The sequence below is a fragment of the Colletotrichum lupini genome, chromosome 8 (assembly GCF_023278565.1).
Source record: "Colletotrichum lupini chromosome 8, complete sequence".
NCBI classification, from domain to species: domain Eukaryota; kingdom Fungi; phylum Ascomycota; class Sordariomycetes; order Glomerellales; family Glomerellaceae; genus Colletotrichum; species Colletotrichum lupini.
In genome coordinates, this window is record NC_064681.1 from 1,840,986 (window position 1) to 1,866,057 (window position 25,072).

General features: G+C 53.4%; 6 protein-coding genes across 6 annotated transcripts; 3 read left to right on the forward strand and 3 right to left on the reverse strand.

The window, feature by feature from the left end:
- Positions 1-76: 76 nt before the first annotated feature.
- Positions 77-2,712, reverse strand: CLUP02_15024 (uncharacterized protein; the record flags this gene model as incomplete). Its single annotated transcript, XM_049293948.1, has 3 exons — positions 77-951; positions 1,012-1,597; positions 2,494-2,712. The coding sequence occupies 3 exons, from the start codon at positions 2,710-2,712 to the stop codon at positions 77-79; spliced, it is 1,680 nt and encodes a 559-aa protein (XP_049151094.1).
- Positions 2,713-9,717: 7,005 nt separating this feature from the next.
- Positions 9,718-13,513, forward strand: CLUP02_15025 (uncharacterized protein; the record flags this gene model as incomplete). The annotated part of the gene is made up of 8 exons (XM_049293949.1): positions 9,718-9,740; positions 9,844-10,131; positions 10,399-10,723; positions 10,835-10,971; positions 11,033-11,089; positions 11,153-11,205; positions 11,266-12,579; positions 12,633-13,513. 8 exons carry the CDS (start codon positions 9,718-9,720, stop codon positions 13,511-13,513), a joined length of 3,078 nt encoding a protein of 1,025 aa, XP_049151095.1.
- A 1,008-nt stretch (positions 13,514-14,521) lies between these two features.
- Positions 14,522-18,818, reverse strand: CLUP02_15026 (uncharacterized protein; the record flags this gene model as incomplete). The annotated part of the gene is made up of 8 exons (XM_049293950.1): positions 14,522-17,646; positions 17,736-17,866; positions 17,976-18,058; positions 18,156-18,219; positions 18,292-18,333; positions 18,452-18,574; positions 18,630-18,700; positions 18,774-18,818. The coding sequence occupies 8 exons, from the start codon at positions 18,816-18,818 to the stop codon at positions 14,522-14,524; spliced, it is 3,684 nt and encodes a 1,227-aa protein (XP_049151096.1).
- Positions 18,819-19,046: 228 nt separating this feature from the next.
- On the forward strand, positions 19,047-22,924 carry CLUP02_15027 (aldo/keto reductase; the record flags this gene model as incomplete). The annotated part of the gene is made up of 12 exons (XM_049293951.1): positions 19,047-19,171; positions 19,228-19,382; positions 19,445-19,766; positions 19,823-19,941; positions 19,995-20,032; positions 20,093-20,464; positions 20,614-20,703; positions 20,757-20,854; positions 20,944-21,002; positions 21,064-21,180; positions 21,595-21,876; positions 21,924-22,924. The coding sequence occupies 12 exons, from the start codon at positions 19,047-19,049 to the stop codon at positions 22,922-22,924; spliced, it is 2,778 nt and encodes a 925-aa protein (XP_049151097.1).
- A 35-nt stretch (positions 22,925-22,959) lies between these two features.
- Positions 22,960-23,139, forward strand: CLUP02_15028 (uncharacterized protein; the record flags this gene model as incomplete). Its single annotated transcript, XM_049293952.1, has 2 exons — positions 22,960-22,971; positions 23,041-23,139. The coding sequence occupies 2 exons, from the start codon at positions 22,960-22,962 to the stop codon at positions 23,137-23,139; spliced, it is 111 nt and encodes a 36-aa protein (XP_049151098.1).
- Positions 23,140-23,275: 136 nt separating this feature from the next.
- CLUP02_15029 (WD repeat domain-containing protein) lies at positions 23,276-24,519 on the reverse strand (the record flags this gene model as incomplete). Its single annotated transcript, XM_049293953.1, has 4 exons — positions 23,276-24,027; positions 24,083-24,126; positions 24,186-24,441; positions 24,510-24,519. The coding sequence occupies 4 exons, from the start codon at positions 24,517-24,519 to the stop codon at positions 23,276-23,278; spliced, it is 1,062 nt and encodes a 353-aa protein (XP_049151099.1).
- Positions 24,520-25,072: the final 553 nt, after the last annotated feature.

Below are 25,072 nucleotides of genomic sequence, written 5' to 3' on the forward strand. Positions count from 1 at the left end.
CACCCGAATCCATGAGCAAATGTTGACGTAGGAAGGATGTGTTTGTATGGTGTAAATGGTGGCGTCTTAGTACCGTTTAAACGGCAACGGCGGATGAGCTCTTTGTTGACCAACGGCTCTTCTTAGTCAGCTTGGAGCCGGCTTGCTTCGAAAGGCGCTTTCCGGCCTTGTTGCTAGAAACGACTTCAGACGGCGCGGCGCTGACCATTTCGACGGCGACGGCGTTGTTGATGACATGCGGCGGTGTGGTGTCGCGGCGAGTGTTCTCGTAGGGGATGCTGGCTACGCTGACTGCCTTCTCCGTGTGAGAGTCGATGGTCTCCAATTCGGTGAAACGCGTGACCTTGGACTTGGAGGTGCTGCGACGGTCCTTCTGTTTCAAGGCAGACGGCGCAGCTGCAACAGGTTGCGGGGCGTAGGTGTAGGAACCGCCTTCTTCCTCTTCTTCGACGGACTCATACACTGGCTCGGGCGTTACACAAGCTGCTGGTGTAGTAGCAGCCGACGATCTTCCGGACATGGGCGCCGAGAAGGGGGCGCCGGTGTTGATATTGAAGTTGAATGAAGAGAATCCCGAGGAAGAGCGGACGCTAGCAGTCGAGGCGGCTGACGAGGCAACCATGTTTTGCTGGGTTGCCGGAGAGTTGTTGAACTGCATCGGGGGAAGAGACGTCATTGCCGGGATTGCACTGAATCCACGCATCGACGGCGGCGGCTTGCTTCGGTCTGTAGAAGGCGAAGAGTGCTCGGCTTTCGGGGAGCCATCGGCACGCTCCGATGCATCCGATGCCCGGCGAGAACTCGGGTGAAGACGGTGGGTGTGAACAGCAGCGGCCGGGTTTCGAGGTGCCTGTGAGGCAGCAGGTGGCATGGAAACATGCCGAGCGGGCTTCATCTCCAGGTCCTCCTGTGAGCTGGTCGAGCGGCTCGAGCTACCCGTGGGAGATTCGGCTGCTAGGTATTAGTCTCTGGCTCTCTTTCGAACTGGCAAGATCATCTAGTGTGACCTACCTTTGATGGATGACGGACTGTTGCGCCCCGAAGCATACGACCTATCAACCTCTTTGCCCTTGAGTGAACCCTTGAGTGAGATGCGGCTGCCGTCGGGGACTCCGTAGATGGAGTTGGTATTGCGTTCCTGCCAGTAAGGCATCGGGGGCGGACCGCCGCTGTAGCTGTATGCCCTGGGCATAGTGCCCATCGGGCTGGCGTGAGCGGAAGGATAGGTGACGTGCGAGAGACTGCTTGAGACGCGAGGCAGACTTGGGCCGGGCATTCTGCTCAAGCCGCTGGCGGCCATCGCACTTCGCCGTCGGTTCTGTTCCATAATCCTGGGTCGGTCCTCATGCTTAAATGCTGATGGTGCTCCTGCAAGCGCGTCGATGGCGGCATGAGTAGGAATGTGCTTGTACGGCTGTTTCGGTGCCTCTGCGGCCTTCTCTGCCTGCTTTTGCTTGTGCTCCTTGGCCTGTTGTCTAGACTTCTTGAAAAGCGAAAAGACAGCCATCTTGGTCTTTTCTTTGGTACCGTTGGGCCCACGATGATAAGGTTGTTTAGCAGAGACGGTGCGAGCCGTCAATAATGAACCACACTTAGACTAGTAAACCAACAATATCTCTGTTGGAAGAGAAGAGACGGTAACCGCTACGGCTCCTTGTGGTGGGAGATGAAAAGATAATAAAGGCAACGGCCGGGGTACTGTTGTTCTATGACTGGCAGGACTTCGTATAAGTCGAGCCCGGGCAGCTGGTTTGGGCTATACTCAGGCCGCACAGGTGAAACTCGGCCGGTACCACAGACCAAATCCCAGCTCGGATGACTCTCTGACTTGGCGATATGGGAAAGGTGTCGGCTTGGCGAAAAGTCGTCCGTTCACTTTCACTAGTAGCGGTCGTTATGGGAGATGGCTCGTGCCTCTCTGGCAGGTGGACGGATGGATGTTGGGAGGTTGAAGCGAGAGTTGGACGAGTATTGTACCACAGGTAGGGCAGGTTGGGGAGGGATATAAGCAAATAACTATCAAGCAGCCTTAGGTAATGCTTGCCCGGAAAAGCGGATTGCAAAAGCCAAAGTAATATGGATAGATGAGCGAGAGTTGGGAGGAACACCAGGCAGCTCAGAAGGGAAGCTGGGTTCGGTCGGGAGCCCAGGTTCCTTTAAGGCGTGGCGGTGGTGTGTGTCTTGGGGTTGGACATGGGATATGCATGGGGGTGGTGGCAGAAGGAGATGGGATGGGTGCATGGACGACGTGGATTGGGACAATTCCCAAGCGGGGGTCCCAGACAACGTGCAGCTCGCTCGTTTTCTCTGCAGCTTCTGGCTCCCGAGGGATCCAATGTGTGTCTTTTCTTGGCAACCAAGGCGAGTCCAGCCTTCAGGACGATCCCGACTAAGACGCTGGAAGATGGCGCCGCCGTCAGTCCCGCTTCTTGGGTAGAAGAACCCGTACGATAGTGTCAATGGTGTCGCCGGGCTGCCGTCAGACTTCAGTACGTCTTCGTTCGTCCCGGTCCATCTGTCGATACCCCTGAGTCGCACGGTCAGGTCCAGGTCCAGAAGCTGACTGAGATAGCGTCCTTGGACGACTCGCGGCTTGGGATTCAAGAGAGGACGCGAATGCACCAACAAGAAGGTCACTAGCCTAAGCTTTTGACAGATTTGGAACCAACGCTCGGCACCGGCTTCTGAGGATGTGTAGGACTGGACCGGCATGGGATGGGACCTGTGACCATCGTCTCCGAACCATGGTGATAATCTACTCAGGCTGGTACTGGCCTCGCCTCGTTTCGTGTCATGACCAAAGTTGGGTTCAAGTTTCTTAATGCCTTTTCCCAGCGCCGCGCAGCAAATCACAGGTGCAGCGGCTCAGCAAGGACTGGTCGCCCGGTAAAGATTGGCGGCTGTCTATTCTGCTTGGCTTGATTGGGCCCGTAATACGTGTAGATTTGTGCAGTAGAGAGACGTTTGGCGTTCTGTGCCTTTTTTTTTTTTTGCTTGACCAAACGGCCCTCGTATTCGAGAGACAGGTAGCGGTACCTTGTTGCAGGGATGCGCCGGCTCCAGCACGAGCGTTGTGATCGTGGCAGTAAAAGAAAGTCTTTGGTTGGAATTCGATAGCGTCGGTGGGAGACAAGCCGCTAGACGACGCCCAGGTACCCAGTACCAGATCATCAGCACGGAAACTCGCGCGGACATTCCAGGGCCCCGATTGATGGCGCTGGTGTCGGCGCTGGCTTCACGTTTAGGTTGTTCCCCATGAGCGGAGGACCCAGCCCAGCCGCACTGGACAGGGGCACGTCGAGCTAAAGTTGCTGGTCCGCTTCAGGGGAATCAGGGCCCGGTGATGGATACTCAGTGAGGGTGGATGATGCCGATGATGAATTGGCGAATTGCTGATGGTGTGCCAATGTGCCCCTCCCCCCGTCCGTCCCGTAAGTCTCGCACTCCCACCACCAATACCGCTACCATGAGCGTGTGCCTGACCACCACCACGCATCGCCCTCGTCGTCGCCGCCGTCGACTAGGCTAGGTCAAGTAAGACCAGCGGTCGACTGTCTGACGTTGTGTCAACGGGTCTTTTGTTCTCAAAGCCGACCATGGCAACGAGCGGGGGAAGCAGAAAGCTACTGCAGCGTGGTCTATCTTTGGGCTTCCGTCGTAGGTGTCCTATACGCCACTCGGCATGTATTCCCATTACATCAACGACAATCCTCTTACTTGTTACACGAGACTCGAAACTTTGGCTGGACGTGACGATCTTGGTGTTGTTTTGCGTTCTCCGTTTTCTGCCTTCTTCTTCTTCGTCGTTGTCGTCATGCAATGTCGTCAGTCTTCTTCTGTACAATCAAGACTGCTGGCGTTCGAAAAAGGCAGTGAAGCAGTCAGCGACAACGTCCCGGCGGCAACGACGTGCTCCTTTGAAAAAGGTTCGGCCCCATGCCGAACCAAGGCCCACAGGTCTCACCCCAGGGCGGGCAGGTCGCAAACGAGACCATGGAGCGGCTGGATATCGCAAATTCCCCTTGGTCGACGGCGGTTTGCCATTTCCTGCTTTTTTGTGGGCATCGTAATCGTTGAAAGTGTTTTGGCGTGGCATGGAGTGTGAGCGTGGGAGGGTATCATGTATGTAAGATTATACCCCTGTCCGAAGCTTGCTTGTGCCGGTGGATAGCCAACAGGGCTAGGCAGCTGGTATGAACATGGATTGCATTAAGATGTGAGACGGGTTGGCGGTACGGCCACACGGCGAAGAGACATATCGACGATTGTAAGTTGTCAACTTGCTGGGGGGTCGGATGGCGGGAACCATCTGCCGCCACCGACTGCCCTAAGGCAATGTCACAGCTGCTCGTACGTACCTCCGTACAGAGTAGTAAGGTAGGTAAGGTAGGTACCTAAGGTAGGTAGGCCTGCTGGAGCAGGAAGGCATGAAGGCCAGGCGAACCGAATTTGACCTTGCGAAGGAAGGAATTATCGAATAGCAATCTTGCCTCCTTCCATGTGGTGCTCCTCGCGGGTACGTACTTACCGTATCCTCACTCGATGGAAGGTACCTTAAGGTAGGCAATGTAAGATAAGGTATTATGCATCATTGCGATTCATCCATCGTGCTTACCTAGGTTGCCTGTCTTATTGCAAGGTGCCTCATGTTGTGGAACATTCAGGTGTTCGACTCATCTTATCTTTTCATCACCTTGGATCCTCTCTTCATCCAGTAAGTTCGGTCAAACGTACATCTGCATATGTACATCTCTGCTCCAACAATTGGTTCGTCTTCTTGCACTCAGAGTCAGTGTGTCTCTCAACTGCAGGGCATACCTCGCCAAAGCGGAACTGACAGCCGGACCATGCGAGGATTCCATGTCCCGTTTTCGACTGTGTATGTCGAGCTCAGTTCAGCCTGGTGAGCCGTGACAACCTATCAACGCGCCTCATATGCCCGCCGTCTTGACTATCAAGAACTAACCGCGGATGGTGCCTGGTTCCTGGTGCCAAGTAACCCGTCTCAAACTCACCTGGATTGTCGCTGTCATTCCCTCGGACACTTTCACAATCCTTGACGCAAGTACCAAGCCCAGCTCATCACAATCGACCAGGATGACTCAATAATTCCGAGCTCGCATGTTAAGCCCTTCATTTCACCTAATGGATTACAGATAACACCAACCTTTCTTACCGCACAATCTGTATCAACGCCCAAACAAGCCTGCATTGCGTGCTCTCTCAGTCCCTCTTACTCGGCACCGGCACGCCACGCCACGGACATGCACACCGCAACATGGAAAGAGCAAGAAGAAGAAAAAATTCCCCGACCGTCGCCATCATCCTCGTTCGCGTTTCCGACGCACATGCTCTTGCATGATACCTAGTCCAACCCGGTTGCCTGGACCAAAAGCAGACGATACGGACAGACAGCACGCTGAGCCGGGGGTGTGCTCAACGTTCGGCCACCTGAAAGCAGCAGCAGTCAATGTCAAAGTACGTGCAGCGCGCTCGTTTGGGTCCATTCGTAGCTCGCTTTGGGAATATGGAGCTTTTCAGCTCACCTACCTATTTCCCTATCTTGAACACCCCCCCAGCAGCCTGGCCCTAGAAATATTGATTTTTCAGAGTTCTTAGCCTTGTCGAGGTGGGAAACACTGCCCTCCAAGTCTGGCTGGAAACATCCCGCGCTGAGCTTGGCTATCGCCGCGAGATAGACTCGTCATGCACGCTACTGTCGCATCACCGGGCGCCGGATTCAACCCTCTGGTTTACTCCGGACACTACGGAGTACCTCTTCCTTATCTTTGGGATCCCTGCTTCCACGGGGAGTAAGGGTAAAAAGCCACAGGACTCGTGTAGGCTTGACTTCCGACATCGAAAACATGTCCAGTCAAGTAGACTCTAGAAGTCTCTCGGCCTGGGCCTTCGAAGGGTGGCTTTTCAGCCTCACATACAAAGCAGTGTGATCATGAGGGCAGAATCTGTCCTACCAAGCATCCTCGTTACCCATGTGCAACCAAAATCTATAGACTTGTGTGGCTTGGTACCGACAAACTGGTCGGCGAAGGGATTGATACCTTCAGCCAGCCGCAGCCGCAACCAAGCTTGAAAAAGGCCTAGCTTAGCCGTCTTGGTAGAGTTTCGAAAATTGGTGAAGGGGGTTTGATGATCATTTGACGAGTCTAGCTTTGGAAAGCTCTACGGAGTACTATGGAGCTGCCGTGATAATGCCGGACGAGCGACCGAACCCCCCCCCCCCCCCACAACTCGCACGCTGCCACGCACTCAGTTCGCAGTCAGCCGCGTCGAAGCCATCCAACCTTGGCCTAGCTATCATGTCTCTCTTCCAGGGTGCGTGGCACGACTGACCGTGGGAGTGTGTATCTCTCAGAGGGTCTCAGTCGGCCACGGCTACGGGCCCACGGGGGGGCTATTTCAAGTTCGTGGCTGGACCGTCCCGATCAACGCATGGGTGGGCGGTGCCTATCAATATTCTGCGCCGTCCAATACGACCCTGCCATGGGATAATGTTCCGTTGCATTTCATGCCCCGGGGCCATCTCACTCACCGAACCGTAATCATGTCAGGTAGCGAGTGTATGGGAAAGGCAAGTCGTATACCACTTTCATCGGCGATAACACGCGAGAAGTAAGGACACATCACATTCGAAAGAGATGAGGTCACTCACGTCAAAGTCAGACTCGCATGCCGCTGCCACGTTCGAATCGCTCTTGTCACACGTGCTTCCGCAACATTTGAACGGCCGTATCGAGTTGTGGAAAACACGAGGTAATTTCATCCAGTCTGACATGCATAGGTAGCAGACCGCCGTCTCCTACGCCTATCAGTACGGCACAAGCACCTCCGGAAAGCGACATAGATAAGATGCTGAGTCGAAGCGCCTTTGAATCTCATGCCCTTTTCTTGCCTTCTTCATCCTCCTCGTCCTCGTCCTCCTCCTCCTCCAGGAAGGAAAAAAACTTGTTTGTCCTGCTTCATCAAGATTGTTGGGACTAAACAAGGCGCCGCGCTAGGTACCTGTTCCCATGTAAGTTGACAAGGACCCTGGTTTTTGGCGCGCACCCCCGAAAGGTGGAATTTTTCCGTTCGGCGAGCCTTTTCGCCAGTCAGATGGATGCCAGCAGACAGTTTCCGGCCCGCCCGGGTTGCGGTTCCCACCCCCCTGCTAGGGCATTCAATGATTGTTCCTAGGCTCCGACGCCGGTCGTTAAATAATGATTTCCAGGTTTCCGAGTTGGTTCAGGCTGCAGAGAACCCTGCTCCAGCCTCCGAGTTGTGACTATGCACAAAGTACTGGATCTCGCTGTAAGAGAGGTCTTGTCGAGATTACCCTACGTGCACTGATGCAGTGGCAGGAGTGAAAACCGCAAAGAGATGCAAAGTGGAAGTGCTGCAACACAATACCAGCCTCTGCGATTGTCCCGTTTCCTCTCGATGCTGTCTAAATTCTTGGCGCAGGCCGATAGTTGTCTCAATTCCCACAACTTTCGCTATGCGAACCCTGACGATCAGGAGCACGCGTCAACCGGTACTTGCTTAGTTTGCTCGAGGTCCCCTGGAATGCAGCGGATCAGAGTTCGAGGGGTTGACAGCTGACAGATTCGGAAGAGTTTCTCGCTTGTAAGGGCCGTAACTCGCGTACCATCAAGTACGCCGATCCGGGAGTACCGGCTGAGCCTAAATCGTGAAACTGTAGGCTGCCGTTGGAATAGACCCGAGTCGTCTGTCTTTTCTTTGTCCCCTTCTGCGCCACTGCGCCATCTCCATCAGAGCTGATCGACTTGACGTACTCGTGACTGTGGCATCACAAGCTCGAAGTGGTCCGAAAGGGAACAGTCCATGGAAGGGCTGCTTCGACAACCTTCGAAAGCATTGGGCCGGGCTCAGTGACAATGTCCATGGTCAACATGTACATTGCAATGCGCTGGTTGATTCATGGAGGCAACGTTTTGGGCCGTCCAAGACTCGTACGCCAAACCGGTAAACCCTGGATCGTCAAGATCGTCAGTGCAAGGGAATTGCGGCTATGCGATTTCGGACCACTTTCGACTCTTCTGACGACATTGAAAGAAGCTAGCGAGGGCCGAAGTTCGGATTTTCCTCCATCGTAGTGACGATGACGGAAGACCATTTCGTCCAGGCTGGGGCACTGCCGCTGATCAGGCATACGTCGTGGCTTGCCTGATACTTGCATTTGAGAGGCAATATCTCCAATGTGTGATAGCCTGAGCGACTTTCGCACTTGGGTTGTTGGGTGACTCGCGGCTGTGCTGTTGTTGCCCAAGAGCTCGTTGTGCATCGCTCGCACGTATCGTATCGATCAATGATTAAAAGTCCGCTTTGCGGGCTTTTGAAATGACATCAAAGCTCCTTCACTCTGTAAGTCGCATCCCTACAGGGCTCAATTAGACTTCGTCATTTCCTGAGGATTGAACAAGCAGCATTGTCAGCCGGAGAGAAAACGAACATATAAGATGCCGGAAGTGGGGGTCGAAAATGTGATATCACGAAGATGGAGCCCTCAATCCCTGCATGAAATTTAATTCTTAATTTTCAGAAAACCCAAGGGCCATTGTTCCGATGCCCCAATGCCCCAATGCCCCAGTGATGTGGCACGAGCTTCTGGTGCGATCTGCACGGGAGCACCCAAGCAAGAAATGGGGTTTTGGGTCCATTGCTGTAAGCGGGCACGCACTATATCAGATGCGACGCATGCTTGTCTATCAAGACTTGGAACGGCGATGTTTCGAAACGTCGGGTTTTGGAATTGGTTCTCTGCTGCCGGCCGGTGAAGATGAGCTCATGGAAGCGCTTGTTGGTATGAGCGGCACGTGGACTCAACGGATTTGCGACAGCAAGATAGCTGAGAAGCCCAGCAAGGCCAGTCAGAAGTTGAGTACCTAGGTGGGTACTCTGGTCGTGTAAGCTGATGATGAGGAATGTTGTCCCCGTCTCCATTCCGGCATTCCGGGCAATTGGGATCCCTACCTTAGGCTTCGATCATCGAACGGATGAGATGCGGGGAAGGAGTCTCTACCTGACGTAGTGGTTCGAGGAAGGGCATCTTTGTCCTGGGTCCAACAAATGCTGGTTCCACGGAACAGCCCGGCCTAACGGCTGATATCGAAAAGCAGAAACGTCGAATAACGAGGATGAGCAGTGAATAGGATAAGGTTAAATGAAGGTGTGTCCCCCGAGCGAGCATACCTAACAAAACCCTACACTAAGGTACCTTGGGCGCGCTTGCTTTCCCGCGCTTCTGCAGGGACCTCACGGTGCCTCCAACCCTTGACTTCTGACTTCTTTCATACCTGGATTTGCCTCGGAAAGGTAGGCGGGTCGGTATCTTTGAATATATACTTTTAAATACCTTGGGTAAGGTGATATGTCTGCGAAACAAGGGATACTAGTTTGACAAAAGTATCCACGATTGACGGCTCCTTGTATGGGAACCTTGAAAAACATGAGGTGGACTGTCGCTTGATGCCCGATGGGATGTTTAGTCATCTGACCCCGCCAATCGATAAACAGCAGGCGAGCGCCTACCAAAAGCAGATAATTAGACGAGTAGCCGCACGTTGACGCAAGCCTCCCACCTTGCCCGCCCACGCTGCCCCAGTGGTTGTCGCGGGTGCGAGGTAGTAGGTGCGTCGAGTCCACAATCGGCTAGTGCGATGCGGGTACCGAACCAGAAAGCGGCGAGTGGGAGCGATGAGCGGTAGGGTCACAGTGCGGTGAGTGGGCACTTGTGGGGCCTGATCGAGCAACCAGCAAAGCTGCCAGCTCAAGGAATCACGCGCATTGGACTGTCCCGTCCCACCATACACGGCCACGCAGCACGCAGTATCCGTACGCAGAGGTGCCACCCACCTGCACCCAGTGCCAGCGACAGCAGTCCGCGCAGTTTCCGTCCCAGCGTGAGAGGTGCCAGACCAGCCAGCCCAGTCAAGTCCCGTACCCAGTCACCCAGTCCCAGAGTCCCCAGTTTGCCTCCTCTGTCCGACCAACCGACCGACCGACCGACCGAATACAGCCTCAAAGTTCTTCCATCTCATCATCATCTGCCATCCCACGCAACCCAAAATTTTGCGCCGGCACGCCGCAGTCGACGACATCCAAACTTCAGTTTCGCCGCCTTCCATCCGTGCAAGCGCGTTGCTTATCATTGTCGCCTGCACTCCGCTATCGCTGTCGCGTCAGCCGCAGCATCCTTCTTTCTCCCCAACGCATATACCGTGCCTTGCGTTGCTCAAATCCCCGGCACCCGCCAATCGCGCGACCCGACCGCCCCCTCCCATTTTGATGGCTCCCTGATCATCTCGACCCTACGTCACCCGGGCACATCTCGTGGCCACGCATTCATCGACGACGATAAACATCTTCTCGCACGAGCGAGCTCAAGACTTCTCGTCCCCGACCGACCGACCTCTCGCTAGAGAGCCGCGCCCCATTCCAGGCGCGACCGAACGACGGGAAAGTGGCGCTCACCATCCTCACCCAGACCGACGCCGAGCTTTCCCTTCAACAACACCTCGACCTCGCTCCCGATATCCTTAGCTACCCCCGTCTCACTATCGAGGGGGGCACCGAACCATTGATGATGGCACAACCCGTGCCTCATCATGCGACGGACAAGAAACGCGTCAAGGTCTATGAGCTGCGCAACAATGACTGGTTCGATCGCGGCACCGGCTTCTGTACCGCTGCTTTCATGCAGGTATGTCTTGTCACGCGCCTATACATTGTCGCGGCCTCGCCTTCTCCGCCGTCGATGCCTCCTCTATCAACATATCAAAAGTCTTGATGCTAACATAATGGTGCTCGTCAGACGGCGGATGATCAGCGCGGAGACCCTAGAGTCATAGTTGAATCAGAAGACCACCCCGATAGGCTTCTATTGGAGACCAAGATTTGCAAAGAGGATGGCTTCCAGAAGCAGCAAGGCAAGTCCCACGGCATCTCAGTGTGCGGCGCAGATAGACTGACTCCCGAAAACAGAGACTCTCATTGTCTGGACAGAACCCAGCAATGGCATCGATATGGCCCTCTCATTCCAGGAGGCGGATGGCTGTGCACTGATATGGTAAGCGCTGGCTTCGTACATCCGCCATTGATGTTCATTGCTCATCACTTTTCTTTCCAATAGGAAATTCGTCAACAGCGTGCAACAGACTTTCCAGAATGGCATGGTCGCTGCCGGTAAGTCGCGTGCTAACGGGGACCGTTTTGGACGACCCCAGTCTAACGTTTTCCATTCAGACGATAGTCTTTCCGACGATCTAGCCATGGAAATGCCCAGCACCATCAGCCTTCCACCAGCCGAAATCGGGAATCTCCAGGAAATTGAGACTAGCATGCGCATAATGAGTCAGACAGTCAATGGACGAGATGCACTGGCTAAGTGCATCATGGGCGAGGACTATATTGGCAAACTGATTCCTTTGGTCGAAATGGCCGAAGATCTCGAGAGCCTATCAGATTTGCACCGACTTTGCAACATCATGAAGACCGTCATTCTTCTCAACGACACCGCCATAATAGAACATGCCGTGTCCGACGACTGCGTTCTAGGCGTCGTAGGCGCTCTCGAATACGACCCCGATTTCCCGAGCCACAAAGCCAACCACCGCCACTGGCTAGATAACCAAGGACGGTACAAGGAGGTCGTACCGATCCAGGACGACCAGATCAGGAGGAAAATCCATCAGACCTACCGACTTCAGTACTTGAAGGACGTTGTACTGGCACGCATACTGGATGATCCCACTTTTTCCGTTCTCAACTCTCTGATTTTCTTCAACCAGGTGGATATTGTCCAGCATCTGCAAGGGAATGGAGAATTTCTTGGTGATCTTTTCGGCATCTTTAAGATAACGCAAACGGATCAGAGACGGAAGAAGGAGGCTGTTCTGTTCATTCAGCAATGTTGCGCCATTGCGAAGAATCTGCAGCCGCCGGCTCGCCAAACTCTTTACAACAACTTCATCGGTCACGGCCTGCTTCAGGTCATCAACTTTGGCCTGCGTCACCCTGATGTGAGCGTTCGGGTGGGCGCTACCGACGTTCTGGTATCCCTGATAGACCACGACCCGCACATGATTAGAGGCACCATTTATCGCCAACTTCATGAAAGGCAACCGCCCTTGACAGATTCGCTCATTGATCTGCTTTTGGTGGAAGTCGATCTTGGCGTCAAGGCACAGATTTCAGATGCCTTGAAGGTCCTTCTTGACCAGGGCCCTCCGCTCCAGTCGCAGGAGGCTTTCGCGAAAGCCAATGGGGAGTTCCCAGGCCGACGGCCCCAGGCAATGCAAGATCCTCAGCACGCCAACCTCCTTGACAACTTCTATGCTTCATCAGCAATAAGGCTCTTCAGGCCCCTCACCGATCTTCGAGGCCGCACCAACATGGCATTCCCATTGCAACAAGCCTCAATGTTCACATATCTCATCGAAATACTTTGCTTCTTCATCAGACAACACCAAGGAAAATGCAGACCCTTCGTTCACCAACAAGATCTACTTCGGCGAATTGCCCAGCTGTTTGCCTGCCCGGAGAAGTATCTACGACTAGGTTAGTCATTAGCTTTTCAAACGATCTCGTGCTTTGCTAACCGTAAATGCCAGTTGCCATTCGCTTCTTCCGTAACCTAGCAGGAATGCAAGATGAGTTTTACGATCGACTCATCATGGAACATGGCATCTTGGAGCCCTTGCTTGACATGGTCTCCCAATCTATGCATCGGGACAACCTCCTCAGCTCCGCTTGTGTCGAGTTTTTCGTATTCGTTACCGGACAAGAGCACAGAAAGGCCATGAACAAGTTTCTCGTCCAAAACTATCGGGAACGACTAGTCGATTTGAGTTACATGGAAACTTTCCGCAACGTCCTAGTACTCTACGACCAGACTCAAGGCCACACCGCCGAGTTCTACACGGAATCAGAAGAGGATCTGGCAAGACGGACGGCCGCCAACACCAATCAGAGGATGATGGAACACATCGCCGTAGATCAAGCCGAGGAGGATTACTTCAACACCTCGGATGACGAAGATGGACCTGAGAGCAGGGCTTTTGATAAGGTGCAGCCCACAAATGGCTCAGCAGCGTCAACATTAGCCTCAAAACCGCTGGTCGACTACCCTTCGGACGAAGAGGTGGATGAGAACGCTGATCCTGAGGTGCTGCCAACGTCTGGCGAAAAGCAAGACGGAACGGATGGCGCTTCCGATACGAGCAGTGAATCATCCTCGGTCGCACCGCCAGAACGCCTTTCTGAGAAGAGACGGCGCGAAGAAGATGATGACGATGAGCTCGGGAAGCTGATGCAGAACAAGCGCAGGAACAGTAGTTCTGCGGGGTCGAATGCATCAATGACATCAAGTATGGTCAGGAGAAAGAAAACCTTTGCAGATCGGCCAAACACAGCAGCGCCGAAAAAAATTGCTATCAGTATATCACCCTCAGTGAAGACTGGCGGGGCGGCGAGGTCGGATGATGAATCCTGAGCGTTTACCCTGGCATTCACTGCATGGCAGATTGCAGGTACGATTGGCGATGACTATTTCCATCATGCTTTAACTAGGGACCGGCGAGTTTGGGGGCGGTGAGGCGTTATTATCACAGTTCACGACACGGGAAATCGAGAAGAGTAACCAGAACTAGCTAGAGAGCCAGAAGGTGCGCCGGTGTGAGAGTGGCTGGAGGTTGATGCGAGGATCTGTCGTGCAGGACGGCAAGTTGACATTTCAGAGTGCGCCGACAGCAGAAAGGGCCCCTCTCCACCTCTTGTGGCGGTACCCTTGGTGGTAGGAGAGAACGGTAGTATGGGAGGGAGAAAGAAGAAAAGAGGACAAGTCCCACTGTGGTATGTTGGGCTCTGCGGGCTGGAATCGCCAAAGTAGCATCGTGTACCATATTCCTGTTGAAGTTTTCGTGCTTCGACGCCGGGTCCTCTTGCGGGGCCGGTGAGCCTGTTTCTACAAGGCTTTATTTTGCACTCGGGCGCGTTACCGTTCCAACCCATCTCTGAGCAAATACCAATTTGGATTTAACCAATTTTTCGGGCTCCTGTGTGCCGTTGTGATCCGGGTGAATGTTCGGCATCACCTGTTCACCTCTTGAGATACATTTTTTGTGCAAGAGGCACTGAAGTAGTCACTGGCCTCCTTGGTTTATGGATAATATGCATTCTATGTTGGCTATTGTTTACATGTACATATATCTATCGACGCCGTGAAGCTTACATTTGTGTGAATACATAGTTTATACGCCACTTGGTGTTGATAAATTCCAACGTTGCGTGGCATCTTACACAGGGGGGTTCCCATCACTCGGAACGCGGAACCCCCCCCCCCCCCCCCCCCCCCCCCCCCCCCCCCCCCCCCCCCCCCCCCCCCCCTCCCTTCTCATTCTCCCCCCACCCATTTTTTCTCTTTCTCTTCCCCCCCCCCCCCCCCCCCCCCCCCCCCCCCCCCCCCCCCCTCCAAATCATCCCTCGCCCAAATCTGTCATCTCTATCTAAGTGTAGTCGATCTCCACGAGTAAGATTTCTTGCCTGGCTGCGACTCGGCCCCGTTCAAACCCCTGGGCCTTGCCGTAGAGTCCACAGGCACCTCGCGCTTGCTTTGAACCCTCCTAACCAGGGTCGGCTGTGCGGAAGCAAGTGCAGGCGCAGACGCACCGGTACCATTGTCTTCGTCCTCGCTCATCGTGGACAGCTCTTGCTCTTGTCCAAAGGCCGCCGGCGCGAGACTATCAGCCTTGCTGGTGGTCTTGGGTTTAGAAGCGGCATGGGACATGGCGTCGACGAGGACCTTCTTAACCTCTGCCTTCTGGTCGAGGTTCTCCTTTCTCAAGGCCGTGCGGACCTCGTGGACAAGGGCCAGTATCTCATTATCGGACTGGATGAGCGCCTCGTCCTTGTCGGCCTCGGCGCTCTTCCGGAGGTACTGCACCGCCCAGTAGAGGCGGTACCTGACCTCCTTGGAGGTGCGGTACTCGCGTTTCATGAGCTCGGCGAGCAGCCAGCGCACCTTGCCATACTCGTGTCGGATCACGTAGGCGGCGAGGAGGTTATTGAAGTTGTAGACGCTGTAGCAGAGGTCACCGCGACCGTTGACTTCGGCCGCGATGATGCAGAATTGAACCATCTCCCGGTAGTTGCGCAGTTTCTCGCAGATGCGAGCGGCGCGGTTGAACAAGCCGTCGTCGATGTGGATATCTTTGAGACGGAGGTCGTCGAAGACGGCCTTGATCTCAGGGTAGACCATACTTCGGCCGTCTTCACCCGCCATCCCGGCGCGGCGCTCTTCGATTTCGGCGAGTTGGCCGTGGACGATGGGATACATGGCCTCGTTGATGTCGCAACCTTCAGACTGCGCACTACTCAGGAGTGCCATGGCCTGTCTACTTCGAGGGCCTTCGGTTTCAACGACAGCTCTGACTGCCAACTTAAGACAACGACTCGTGTGACCCATGCCGTTGTGCAGCGCACGCTTATAAAGAGCCAGCACACTATTCCACCTTCCAATCTGTGCATCCGCTCTCATGGATTCGAAGGCACCCACCTCGTGGGCAGGGCTTGCCATGTAAGCTCTCAACCGGACTTGTTTGGCCCGGGGGCTTGTGGTATTCGTCAGGTTTTTGTAACATTGATCGAGGCCAGGGAAGGCGGTGCTAATGCCAGCACCTTTCATGGCATGGTACAGGTCGGACAGCTGTTTATCGTTATACTTCCAGTTTCTGCGGCAACTGACCAACATTGCGGTCCAGAATTTGCCGTCGGCGGTGTAGCCGGAATCCATACAGAATACCAGCCATCGCTTCAGCGCCTGCGTGTCGCGACATTTTGCATGTCTGTCGGCAATGAATGTGACCAGGTGGCGGTCAAGGCCTAATCCGAATTCCGAGATGTACGTTTCCATGAAAGTCTCAACCTCGCCCCAAGTGTGAGTCTTCGCATACGTTTCTAGTACGGCCGCAAATACGCGACGAAAGTGCCGTTCGTTGTTAGGGTTGGCCGTTTGCACTGTCTTCATCGCCTCAAATTCGCTGAAGACTCCGACCCAATTCCCCTGCTTGGCGTTTTGAAGGGTGAATTGGCCGAGTATCTTGATATCAGTTTGAGCTTTTGGGTATATAGATATAAGTTCCTCCATGAGCAAATCTGCTCTCTCGGCTTGTTTAGCCTCGATGCAGACTCGCACCATCCTCGATCGAATTTCGAGAGTGTCTTGGATACCGTAAAAATCGTGATCCCTTGCGTCTTCAAAAAGCTGAAGCGTCTCCGTGAAATTGCGTGTCGACTTCCAACGCACCCAGATGAAGTCTTCCAACCATTTCCATGGCACGTCCCATCCATCGCGCTCCCTCAGCAGGTTGAATATCTGAAGAACTTCGCGACACTGGTAGCCTCCAGTTGCAACGACTGAGTTGACAACGTCCATGCAGAGACGCTTAGAGTATGTAGAGGTCTTTTTCAACTTGGCGAAGATTCCGATAAATGTGTCGATGGCCAGTGCATGCTGCTGATGCTCGAAGAGTTGCCTCATGAACCAGACCATGGTTCCAAGCTTGTCGAAACTCCAAATAGAAACTTGTTGAAAGATTTGGACAACGTCAATAGGGCGCGCATCCTCCTCTGCCAAGGCTTGACTGATCAAGTCCTTGCCCACTTTCACGTAGCCAGACCGTATTTTCGATTTCTCCAGCGGCGGCAACAGCAAGTTGCTAACATACAGCCTTGCCGCTGCTTGTAATCGTTCGGTGGCAGTTTCGTCATTTTGAGGTTGGTGCGTCGTTGGCGAGACGAGGGATGTGGCAAACTCAAGAACACACTCCGCCAGCGCGTCGTTCTCAGTGGCCACTTTGTGATGGACCGCAAATTCCAGTATCTTTCCGGCACTTCCAAAATCGCTCCACCGGGAGCAAGATTTTGATAGCAGCGAAGACAATTCCGAAAACCATTCAGGCAGCATTTTTGACTGGTCCACAAACCGATAGGCTCGAGCAACAAGATTCAGGGCTGCGGGTGGTATGTCATTTTCGCGCCGTATAGACGTCGAATTGCGAAGCAGTTCCTCTAACCCAGCAGTCTGAGAAATAACACCATGGTGGTTGCTTAATACACGTTCTACCGCCAGATCAATGGCGTTCTTTTGTGCTGGCCCTCCATTTGGTTGGTTTCCACACGACCTTGAAACGCAGTCTCGAGCAGACAAGTCCTGTATCGCAGGGGTTGCGGATGAGAAACGGGACACAAAGGGATCATGCCTATGTCTTTGCGTAGCGTTCAAGGTCGGCCGGCCACTCTTTTGCGTTGTCTCTCGCTTGTCTATCGTCTTTTGTGGAAGATCTCGTTCGCTTGCTGCCCTTGTTGGGCGTCGTGCGTCTGGGCTGGTTTCGTTGACGTGTTGGTCCAGATATGAGCTATCGAACACCAATCTGCCGTGTTCGTGTGAGGAGTCGCGACTCCGAGACCGTGTTGGCCAGCTGACGAAATTTGGGTCAGTGGCGACCTCTTCCTGGAGAGCCTCGAGAGCAGCGACGCCACTGGTGCTGTATCGTTTCAAAGACTTCAGTCTTCTGCCATTCTCGACTGCTGATCGTGCTATCTTGATTCGCTGGCGACGCTCTTCCGCTAAGAGGACAAGAGAGCAAGAAGTCCCAAAGAGAAGACCTCGAAGTGCATGAATCGCGGCTTTCGAGGGAACGGGGGCGGGGGCAGACATCGTGCAAGCTCGACAATTGCCATGATCGTTCGCGACTTGACTATCGGATCATTTCGTAGTCGCAAGAGGTCAATCGCTCGAAGGGGGGCTGTCGCAATGTCGGACGTGGTTGCCAATGGGTCGTTGAGACTGTCAGTCAAAAGTTGAAGGACCCTTGTCACATTTACGCCCACTGTCGTACCACCCTCGGCCTTTGCTAAGGTATCTTACCTTATGCAGACGCTTTTTGCCCACTGACTGCTGTCCCGGCGGGCTGGATTGGGATGAAGAGGAAAAGGAGTTGATCCGTTCCGCCCTCGAGCTTAGCGTCTTAGTCATCATCTGAGCAGACATGCAGGAGAACCGAACCCGAACCCGAACGCCAGCTTCCGCTCAGCAGAAAGCAGCTCTAATCGCCCATATCGTGAAATCCATCCACTCCTGTTTCTAGAAGCTCTCGAATTCGAATGATCTCAGAAGCTGTATTGTCATCTTGTCCGCCGCTGATCACTTGTTCTACTTCATGCAGCAAGCCTAGCGCAAATCATGACCCAACGAATAAAAACCAGGCTCACTAGACACGCTGCTTTGTGTGATGCTTTGAACTCGTGGGCAGTCTTGAGGTCAGGTAGAGTGAAGACAGAAAGGAAGGTTTCGATTTCCAATCATCATCTGCCGTCGGAGAAGAAAATGTATCGTCAGCTCTCAGTCATCTTGTAAGTCCACAGGGCAGACCTGCAAGTCACTGGAGACTTCATTTGGTCCGATTGCTTGACATCAGTACGCCCGGCACCTGCAGCTCGCAACCGGTAGTGCGAATCGTCGGGTTTAAGACCGGTGATTAGACACAAAGCATCCCTAGTGTGAGCTAAGGTGGGATGCGGGACTCGCGCAGGGTCCTAATGCATGGCACTTCGGCTGGAGCATCACGGACTTGGAGACTGGCGCAGGAGCTAACTCTAAACATCCACATATCCAATTGGACTGACAGCATCTGAAGAGACTGGAAGAGCTACCTTACAATGAGATCATCTGTACCTTGATCTACCTACCTTACAGTCTGCCCTGCCAACTGAGGGGGGCCTGCCTGCCGTCCTGTCATGTTGCCTGTCGTACGTCCCGTTTCGTCCGGAGGGGAAAGAGCGGTCGGTATTAGTTGATCCCCCGCCTTCCTCCTCTGAGTCTCACTCTTGGAGAGATATAAATTCCACCTCAGTCAGCTCGCAAACTCGTATTCTGACCGACCTGACGACCTGACTTTATCCTAAATTCTCTTCATTCTGGGCTGCATTCGACTTACTTCCTCATACATCTCACAATACCTATCATCATGTCGGCCCTACCTATGGCAGCTCCGCCCAAGAGCCCCTTGGCTCGTTACCGCATTCTCTCTCCGACGGCTTCCGTTCGCGTGAGCCCTCTGTGTTTGGGCGCCATGAACTTTGGCGACGCCTGGTAAGATTACTTTGAAGAGACCTGTCTCAGACATCCTTTTCTAAGAAGTTTGACAGGAAGGGATACATGGGTACTTGCGATCAAAAGACTGTCGAAGAGATCCTCGACTTCTTTCATGAGCAGGGGGGCAACTTCATCGACACCGCCAACAACTACCAATTCGAAGAGTCCGAAGAGTGGATTGGCGAATGGATGAAGAAAAGAGGCGTTCGTGACCAAATGGGTAGGTTTGAGCATCTAACCCAGTGGGAGCTGTATCTGAAATGGAGACAGTCATTGCAACCAAGTATACCACAAACTTCCAAGCGGGCCCCAACGCGCCGGGCATCATGGCCAACTTCACCGGCAACGGATCCAAGAGCTTGCATACCTCTGTAGAGGCAAGCTTACGCAAGCTGAAGACCGACTACATTGACCTCGTGAGCAGCTTTGTCTCTTATCTTTCAAGCGATGTCACTTACACAGAGCAGCTCTACGTCCACTGGTGGGACTATTCTACTTCTATTCCGGAGCTGATGCAGTCTCTCAACAACCTTGTCATCACGGGCAAGGTCCTCTTTCTCGGCATCAGTGATACCCCGGCTTGGATCGTCAGGTAAATTCTATCAGGAATCATCCCCATCAAAGGAGCTGGTCTAACTTCCTCATTAGCAAGGCCAATGAATACGCCAGAAATCATGGACTACGCCAATTCTCCGTATATCAAGGTCGATGGTCTGCTGCCTCACGAGACTTCGAGCGAGAGATCATTCCCATGACCAAGGCTGAAGGTTTGCAGCGTCTTTATAGCGAGATTGGAAAATAACATCTGACACCATATTAGGAATGAGCTTGGCACCCTGGGGCGCGCTCGGCGGTGGCGTGAGTGCTCCTAACTCAATGTTAACTGATCAGAGAAGACAACGACTAACTTGGAAACAGGCTTTCAAGACGGAAGAGCAACGCAAGTCCCAGGAGGGCCGCAAAGTTCAGGCTAGCGAAGCGCAAATCAAGATCAGTCAGGTGCTGGAAAAGATCGCCACCAGCAAAGGGACAATCATCACGAGTGTTGCTTTGGCTTATGTCATGCAAAAGACGCCTTACGTCTTCCCCATCGTCGGCGGTCGCACTGTCGATCATCTGAAGCAAAACATCGAAGCATTAGCCCTGGATCTCTCCGATGAAGAAATTCAGGAGATCGAAGGAGCTGTGCCGTTCGATATGGGCTTCCCCCACAACTTCTTATGGGGAGAGAAGGTCCCGTCGAACCCTGGCGAAGTCTGGTTGTTGAACATGGGAGGAACTTTCGACTATGTACCAGAGCCCAAGGCTATCGCACCCAAAGAAGGCGGAAAGTAGTACTATCGAGTGCGGAATCAGTACAAAAGGTGGCGGCCGATGGATTACTGAGAGGCTGTTGAAAAGCGACATGGTTCACAACCGCTGCTTGGCTGCCGTTCAAGTACAATTTCATACACGTTTCTGGCCAGATTCTGATCCAGTTTGCGATGCTGAACCTGGTCAAAATCTGCAGACTCATTGCTCCTGGAACTGTCATCAGTCTGTTTGAGGCTCTGCAGTATATCATGCAGCATACTTTGCCTAGACGCCAATCACCATGCATTCTTTTCGCATCGCTTATGCAGGCAGGATGAAAATCCTTGACTGGAATTACTGGCTTCCGGTGACTTATTTGAAAGAGATGTGATCAAGGCTGGCGCCTGGAAACTCGAAATGTTGTACCCATTCTTGTGATGTCTGCGTGTTTTGCAACATTCCCTCCAATCCGCCAGAGGCAGCGAGCGCATGACAATTGACCCCCAACTACACGAGGGAAATTCACCGAAATCAAGTATACAATAGTACATCGAGAATGTGTGAAGAAAGTACACGGTGAGTGATCATCCAGCTAGTACAATCAGACGAGCACTACATGGCTTTTTATGGACTTGCTTTCCAAACAATCCCTAGATGGGTTCGAGTCAGCACCCACCGTGAGGACTTTGCCACGCGAGAAAGCAATTACTCTAGTGCCTGTTGTCGTAGCACGGGCAAGGGAGGCATAAGGTAACGGGGAGTATCGCAGGAGGTACCTTCCTCACTTTATTTACAAAGCAGGAGCAGTAGCTCCATCACTCGCTCTTTCCTAAGACGAACAACTCATCAGCTGGCAACTACTTGTGAAGCACTCTTGGGCATTTCCTGCCATGATATGACCCCTGTTCTTCAATTTTTAACAGATTTCCTTCCACTTGTCTTGATTCCCAAGCCGTACCTTGTTTGATTCTGATTCAATCATGTCGCCGTGAGTCTAGAAGCCTGCCTCTCAGAGCTAGCTAATTAAGGTGACAGGCTTCAGGGGATTATGTCGGCTTCTAAGGATATTTTCACATTCGTCAGAAGGCAAACATTCGAATCGGAGCCCCCTAGACCATTGCATGCAGTCAACGACGCCAGACGAAGCCTGCCGGGCTTTCCACAAGACATCAATCCAGACATCCTTGCTGGGGTAACCGTGAAGGTCGAAGAGTCAGACCAGAACTTCGGCACGTGGCAGTTGGTCACTCACGACCAAAGCTCTCCGCTCCCAAGCATCGAGGAAAGCTTGTCAATTGGCGAGTCACCGCCTCAGAGTATGGGGAGCATCATGCCCGCCACGCCCCTCGACGTTGACTATAGTTTTTCGCCTTTCCCAAGATCGAGTAGTCAATTCGATCGAAACGAAGGTAAGTCTCATGCGATGAAAGGCGATTTCTTCTGACAGCTTGACTAGCATGGGATCCCGCAGGAGATGTGCCGGTTCCAAAACAATATCAGTTATCTGCGCCAAAGATATCAAGCCCCCTCAAGAGACAGCGCGGAAGGCCGTCCTTGAGATGCCATACAAAGATGACAATTGATAATTACAAGATGTTAACAGCACCGGAGAGATCCCAGGTGCCGATGTATCAGAGTATCAGGGATGGCTTTGATACAAGAGAGATCAACAGCTTCACCAAGCTACAGAGCACGAGGCGGCGAAAGAGATCACCAGCCCCGCCTGGAATAGGCTCTCTTCCTGTATCTTGCGGCATCAAATCTGCATCATTTCGAAGCAATACAAAGAGTACGAGGATGCGCGAAAGATTTGTCATCGACTCTGATCTACAAGAAATTACCAGAGTCAGGGCTTCATCTAAAGCAGTCGATCTACTGGCGATGCCAGAGTCCCAAGGAGAGGCAACTTTGGATTACTTCCACCATACCAAGAGGAACAATATCAACGAGGATTCCGGAAGCCCCAGAGTCTTACCATCCCTCCGCACCATCGAAGTATTGCCACAGCATAGAAGATCAAGACACCGTTCCGGTAAACTATTCATCTTATCTGATGATGTTGAAGAGATCGAGCCCGCAAGACACGACGCCTTACAGTCGGACCGAGCGTGCGCAGTCTCCCGTGGTGATTCTCACGTAGGCGCATCAAGCCTCTCGCGGGAGGCTTCAGCCACAGCGCTGGTTGGCGACGTTTTTGGCGACGAGCTGCGTACGAATCAGCTGGCAACAACAGACAGTACAACACCGGCCAACACCATGACTAAGATGAAGCCAGATGCCGAACATAAGACCTCCCTTGGTCTCATGAGCACCGGGGAAACATATGTAGATGGAGAAACCCCAAAGGCTTGGCCGGCTGGGTTACAGGGAGAATCGGTTTGGACTGGCGCATTCACAGACCTTAGACCACGTCCCAATGGAACCTTTTCCAGCGAAAGGCAGAGTTATCGAAAATAAGAACAAGGCGCACCTAGTTGCTAAATAGCAACACAATGGAGATGTGGGTATGCACGCAAATTTCAGGAATGCGGAGAATATGGAGGCACGCGTGATCATCGTAACTGTGTACAAAGCTTCCTCGCTGGGAGACTCTTGGGAGAATTAGCTTGATGGAGACTATCAAGATTTATCAACAGCCACGCTTCTCACCCAATACCATGGGTATCATCTGATATAATAGATACCAGGCTTTTCCGTTAACCTCCCAGTCCTTTAAAAAGAAATGCTTGCATATGTAAACCACCTCAAACGCCGTGCGCCCACAAGTCTTGTAAGATTCCATCACAGGTTTCTAAAGGCCGTAGTCGATCACTTCGCACCCTTGCCCTTGGCTTCCGTTTCGCCAAGCTCACGGATGAACACGCTTGCCTTGCCTTCAGCGCTATAGTCCTCCATGCCTGTTTCGAAACCTGGGCAGACACCAACGGCAAGGTACTTGCCATCCTTGGAGAAAGCTAGAGCCGCGACGCTATCGGGGAACTTTTGGTACTGCTTCATCCTGCGCTTGGCCTCGGCGTCCCACAAGGCGACCGTCCCATCACCACCACCCGAGGCAAAGGTGCCGTAAACGGGGTGGAACGTCATAGCATTGACCGGGTACACGATATCGCCCTCGCCATCAGGCGCAGCCGCGCGATGGCACTTGAAGGCGTACTTGCGAGCCTGGGACTCGGCCGAGTCCTCGAACCATTCGACGGCGACGCGACCCTCGATACTGCTGGTGGCGTAGCCGGCATCGTTGGGCATGCAGGAGATGGCGCGGGTGAGGAACTTGAGCGACGACTCGCGCTGCTGCCAGGGCTTGATGTCGTTAGGGCCGGGCTCGGCGAAGAGGGCGGGGATGTTGGTCAGGTCGTAGATGTTGACGAGGCGTGCGGTCATGGCAACGACGACCTTTGAGGGGCTAGCTGCCAAGGCATGGGGCTTTCCGGGCAGCTGGACGGTGATGTTCGTATCAGAGGGCGACGTTGCGTTGTGAATCTGGAGGGTGAGGTCCCAAGAGGCGGAGATGAGGAGAGCTGTGAGGTTGGTCAGAACGGCGTGGCGAAAGGTCGGCATAGCTGTGACATCACTCACAGTGCTCTGGGCTGTAAACTACACATCGTGCAGGCGCACCGTGTTGCGCAATGACTTGCTTCTCTTCTGTCTCAAGGTCGATCCTGAATAGAAAGCGTCAGCTTCGTCCAATGGCCAGTGGGAGCTTCATGGTTCGCCATACTTGTAGACGCAGTGGTCTAAACACGCCGCGTAGGCCTCGTTATCTGTCGCGCCAAAGGTTACGTCCAGGACAGGCGCCCGGAACTCAATGGCTTTGATGAGAATGCCTGGCGCATCTTCGCCTCCGCTATGTGTGTCGTAGAGGTAGATCTTCTTGTCCCAGCAGGACACCAGAAGTCTGGTAGGCGACTCTGGCGCATATGAAAGCGAGGAGATGGCGTCGCTAGGCGGTTGCGCCAGCTCGAATTGGGATGCTGCTGAAGTATTAGTAGTTGATCAATATTGTTGGAGCGAGATTTGAGGTCGAAGTCCACCGAAAACTCACCGGGTGCCATTTTTGGGATTATTGTTCTGATGTTGTTGAAGCTCTTACGGTGAAGTAGCTCAATGCGCCTCTAACAACAAGCAGCTCTGGGTGTACCTGGACGTTAGCTTCTGGGGTCTGTTTACCTGAACAATTTGGTTGGAGGGGCGCTCACGTGGCGATAAGCGAAGCAGAGCTTATCGGTCGAATCAGCACCGATTCTGCCATGGACTACCGCCCGGAAAGCACCCCCCACCATTGTTCGGATTTCTGCGATTTGTGAACCGCAGTAGCAAAATTGTGACTCGATCGCCCAATCACCAACGCAACGCCGCTCACACCCAAAAGGCCGCTTCTTTCGCTTTTCGACGTCGCCCCCGAGCAACTGATCCCACCGCAAGCGATATCAAGACCGACGAGTAGGCCGACTCTCCACCGAGCACAGAGGAAACAAGCTATCCAAAGACCGGAAGGACGTGTAAAAAGCCCGCGCACCTTCTTTCGCACCCCGCCCCTCCACACCTGTTGGCCGACCACCTTCAACAACACCACCCAACCGCCACCACCACCCTTCGTACTCGACG